Source organism: Sinocyclocheilus grahami, unplaced genomic scaffold (assembly GCF_001515645.1).
Source record: "Sinocyclocheilus grahami isolate Dianchi unplaced genomic scaffold, SAMN03320097.WGS_v1.1 scaffold603.1, whole genome shotgun sequence".
Classification (NCBI taxonomy): domain Eukaryota; kingdom Metazoa; phylum Chordata; class Actinopteri; order Cypriniformes; family Cyprinidae; genus Sinocyclocheilus; species Sinocyclocheilus grahami.
This window is the reverse complement of record NW_015505782.1, coordinates 938,467-943,161: the sequence shown is the minus strand read 5'-3', so window position 1 is coordinate 943,161 and position 4,695 is coordinate 938,467. Positions and strand designations below refer to the sequence as shown.

The 4,695-nt window shown below is 34.4% G+C and overlaps 1 protein-coding gene across 1 annotated transcript in view; it reads right to left on the bottom strand.

Annotated features, from left to right (window-relative positions):
- Positions 1-4,695, bottom strand: part of LOC107557452 (oxysterol-binding protein-related protein 10-like) — a 41,794-nt gene that overhangs the window by 24,773 nt on the left and 12,326 nt on the right. Inside the window, exons 2-3 of the mRNA XM_016240869.1 lie at positions 2,447-2,622; positions 51-130 (exon numbers count right to left, since the gene is read on the bottom strand). Of these exons, the coding sequence (XP_016096355.1) occupies positions 51-130; positions 2,447-2,622 (256 nt within the window). The remainder of the gene's footprint in view (positions 1-50; positions 131-2,446; positions 2,623-4,695) is intronic.

The following is a 4,695-nucleotide window of genomic DNA, read 5'->3' as shown; positions in this document are numbered from 1 at the left end:
GTGTTTGTGTGTGTGTGTGTGTGTGTGTGTGTGTGTGTGGTCGCACAGACCTTGGCACTGCTGTCGGAGTGGCGTCTGGTACACGCCTGTAGCTGCGTCATCCACTGCTGCTGTTCTGTGGCGTCCACCGCTGGGACAGAGGAATTATGGGAGAAAACATGAGAGAGAGAGGGAGAGTAAATATGCATTAATGCATTATAGTCACCATGGAAACAGCTTAAAAGATGCATTTCTATTACATCATGTTAGATTGGGATTGAAGTAAAACACCAAAACTGTTACTAAGTAGAGAACTAACTAAACTAACTAAGAAGTAACTAAAATGTAAACATAAAAGTGATCCTAATTCAAACTCTAAATAAAAACTACAGTATAATAGTATCTCACTGATACTAAAATAACACACTGATCTTTCACAATGACTGCTGAGGGTCAGACGAGTGACCCTGAACACCGCATCACTTCCACATTCAACAGGAAGTCAGACTATTCCTAAAGACAAAACAAGCGCCAGTGAAGCACTTGAGCTGAAATCATCAAACTTCCCTGAGCTTCAGCAGGGCATCAACATTAGAGCCTGAATAAACCAGAAACAGACCATTAATGAGAAACAGAGCAGCAGCCGCCCAGACATTAACACAACATAACACACACACACACTGCATCTTTGCAATTTTAAAATGATTATATTTCATTTGGTTTATTTAACAAGCACACTCTTACAAAACATTATAGATAAGATGTGGTGTGCTAATCTGGTCACATTAAATGGAAGTATTTTGCACACAAGAGAAAAAAATCAAGGGAACAGACTAACATTAACATTGCATTCAGTCATGTCGCAGGAAAACTGATGCATCAGGAAACATTTTGTAATAAAAATCTAAATTATTAATCAGATGCCTAATGTTTCCCATCCATACTGTCATTTTTTTAATGTTGGCTTGCAAAACCTGATTTTGTTACAGGTGCCAAAAATAAATACATTAAATGTGTAATAAATACATATAAAATGCATCAATATAAAATAAAAAACTAATATGTAAAAAACTAATAATAAACAAATCAATATAAAATAAAATAAATCTAATACACATCAATAAATACATTAAATTATACTAAATTAATAAATCTAAAATAAAAATGTTAAATATAATAAATGAACTTGGTGCTGCACACCCTCTCCACAGTCACACCATTGACGGTCAGAGGAGCATGCTGAGTGCGCACTCTCCTTTCTCAATTTTTTAAGCAGGCCAGCTTTGATTTCATGTTGAATTTAAGATGACATGACCTGATTTTCATCATCAAGGTCCTTGGTTTCATAGCTTAGCCAAATCCTCACAACTGAGAGCCACCTTGGACCAGCTAGTAGAATCCAGCTACTAAACCTCACAGTAAATACCCAGAACCCCTTGAGATGGCAGCAGCGAGCAGATCCTCTGAGAGTCAATGTACCAGATGTTCTTCCTCTCACTGTTTCTCAGTTATTGTTGCTCATAGAAATAGATGTTGTCTCTCATCAGAACATGCAGCACTACAACCTTCATCAGAACCTATTTAATGCTCATTTAATGGGTAAACCAGATGTCAAGAATGCTTCATCACAGATAAGCTTCACTCTTTTTGCAATTTAAACAAGCTCCCACTTTAATTAGGTGATGAAGATGCTTCTGTAACGAGCAGGAGATGGACTGACTGCAATTAACAGAGATGCTAATAAACACAGATTCATTCTAAACAATGAACCTGATGACACAGCGAGAACATTGGAAATATATGGAATTTATTCCTGATGCGCAGCTGATTTCCAGCATCATTACTCCAGTCTTCAGTGTCACATGATCTTCAGAAATCATTCTAATATGCTGATTTGCAGCTGAAGAAACATTTCTCATTATTATCAATGCTGAAAACAGTTGTGCTGGTGAATATTTTTGCAGAAACCGTAATTTTTTTGGATTCTTTGATGAATTGAAAGTTCAAAAGAACAGCATTTATTTGAAATAGAAATATTTTGTAACATTATAAATGCCTTCACTGTCAATTTTTATCAATTTAATGCATGCTTGAAATGAATATGAATAAAATAATAAAAGTAGTCATTTCTTGGGGAAAAAAAAATCTAACTTTTGAATGGTAGTGTATAGAACTGACATCCAAATGGAAGTGAATCATGTGTTTAGTTCACAGTTTTTCTCCATATGGCTGGACAGACTGAGAAACAGGCTGAATACCAGCGAGACTCTCAATACAAAAGCCTCCAGAACTAGAGAGAAAAATACTGAATAAATACACAAACTCCTGCATGAAACATGAATTTTGTAAAGAGAGGCTGCTGGTTGCCGTGGTAACAGCCCAATACTGCTGCGTGAAACAAGTAACCTTTAGCTCATCGTCTCCTGAACGCACTGACCTGAGAGTCACGAGTGCGAGTGTAAAATACCTCTGAGTTTGAAGAGCTCCCCATTGGCCGAGCTGACGATGAACATGTGAGGCGCCTCGTCGCTCGCCGTCACAGACGCACCAATCAGAGGCAGGGATCCGCGGGCCTTCTGACTCCGCCCCTGCTCGCTCACGAAATACTGCAGCTGACCCACATCAGGGTCCAACACGAAATACCTGCACACACACAGATTAACATCCATCACCATACATTCATACAGTCATGCATCACCACTTGAGTGAAGAGAGAATGACTCGGTGTGGTGCGTTGCACTGACTGCACCATGTGTTACATTATATGATAACATTATTATATACATAATCATAACATTATATGATTTTATTTCTAAATACTTGGAGAGAAATACTTTGACAGAACATGCAAAGCTGACAGTCCTGTGGTGTGGCATGCTTCATTTAAAACAGCATTTTAAAACTCTTAAAATTATTTTGCAAGCTGTTTTTATGTGCTCATATTAATTAAGAGGCAGTTTGTCATACAGCAGGACTATTCAAAATGTTTATTTTGCCTTATTTAAGCAGGCAAATCACTTAAGAACAAAATTCTTTTCTAAAAAAACCTTAAGAATGCCAGACTTACATACAATACACTGAAACCAATAAGACACAAAAGAAACAAATGTAAACAAATAAATATACAAACAAAATGAATAAATCTAAGCATTAATATATACATGTAAACACAATTAAATCTAAACATAAATAAACCTAAACAAATCATTCTAAACATAAATCTAAGCAGATAAGTAAATCTAAACATAAATGCAAACATGAATCTATACATAATACAGTACATACATAAAAAAATAAATACATAATATATAATATAAAATGAAAATATATTTTTGAAAAATGTATTTTTTTTTAATTTTGCTTCTTCCACTAATTTGAGTAATCTTTAAAAAATTATATATATATATATATATATATAGAGAGAGAGAGAGAGAGAGAGAGAGAGAGAGAGAATTGATATCGGTTTCAGCTTTTACAAAAATAACAAGCGTTTCATGTGACTTCTGTAAATGTTTTGAATAGTTGTTTAGACATTAATTTATGTTTAGCAAATTATGTATGTGTGCATTTATTTATTTAGTTTATTCTATTAATTATTCTATACTTTGTATGATTTGTGATTCGATATTTTTTGTGTATTGTATGTAAAATAGTATATATACTCTCCAAAGACCCAAAAGTATCAATGTAAGTGTAGAGCAGAACAGAATCACTGGAAACACTGAAGAATAATTTCTTCAACAGTCCGAGATTAACCGAAGAACAATGAAAGCGAATCAGACAGAGAGAGTTTGAGAGTTTGTGTCTGCTGAGTTCAGATGATGGTTTAGATGGGATGACTCTTATCCAATCCCACAATCCCTCTGGCCACAGACCACGGCTCCAATCACCCGCTCAGACAATTAGAGGGTGTAAATGAGAGTGAAAGTCCCAGCTCAGCTCTCTGTGTGATTAAACCGTATGAGAAAGTGCACATAACAGCAGCTGAACTACAGAAAACCACAGAAGCACACCTGAAGAAGTGCTTCACAGCTCCAGCCTGTTCTTACACGACTGACTAAACCAAACAGACCTCCAAAACAGTTCGTTCAATGATTAATTTCTCATCCTATAAAGTAATCGCAGATGTGGTTTAGATTTTGTATTTGTATTTGTGTTAGCCTTGCTTTCTCGTGATTTTCTGATGGTGTTTGCACCATGTATAACAGAAACATCCACTAAAAATACAATAAACCACACTATTATGAGTAATGAATGAATGTAAAAATTAATGTGAACATAATATTATTCTCAAGTATCTTTTACATTTAATAAACAATTGTAAACATTAGTAACTGTTTTGCAGAAATCTTCAATCCCAAATATGCAGTTAAAATGAAAACAAAAATTAAAGTGCAATATTTCCAAAAAGCAGATCTTTGGTTTTAGAATGCACACAAAATTAAAAATACTTATTGAATAAGTGTCCAAATTGCATATTAATATAGTTTTTTGACACAAGTTTTATTTTTGGAAAATAAAATAAAGAAAGCAAGCAAGAAAAGGAAATAAAGAAAATAAATTGAATGAACGAAAAAAAGTAGAAATTGTCAGTCCCTCACATGCTGTTAATAAATAAATGAAGAAAAAAAAAAGATTTTTGTTTAAGAATGCATGCACAATTAGCACATATTTAATGTAATTGTGTACATATTGCACATCCATACACAATTTTTT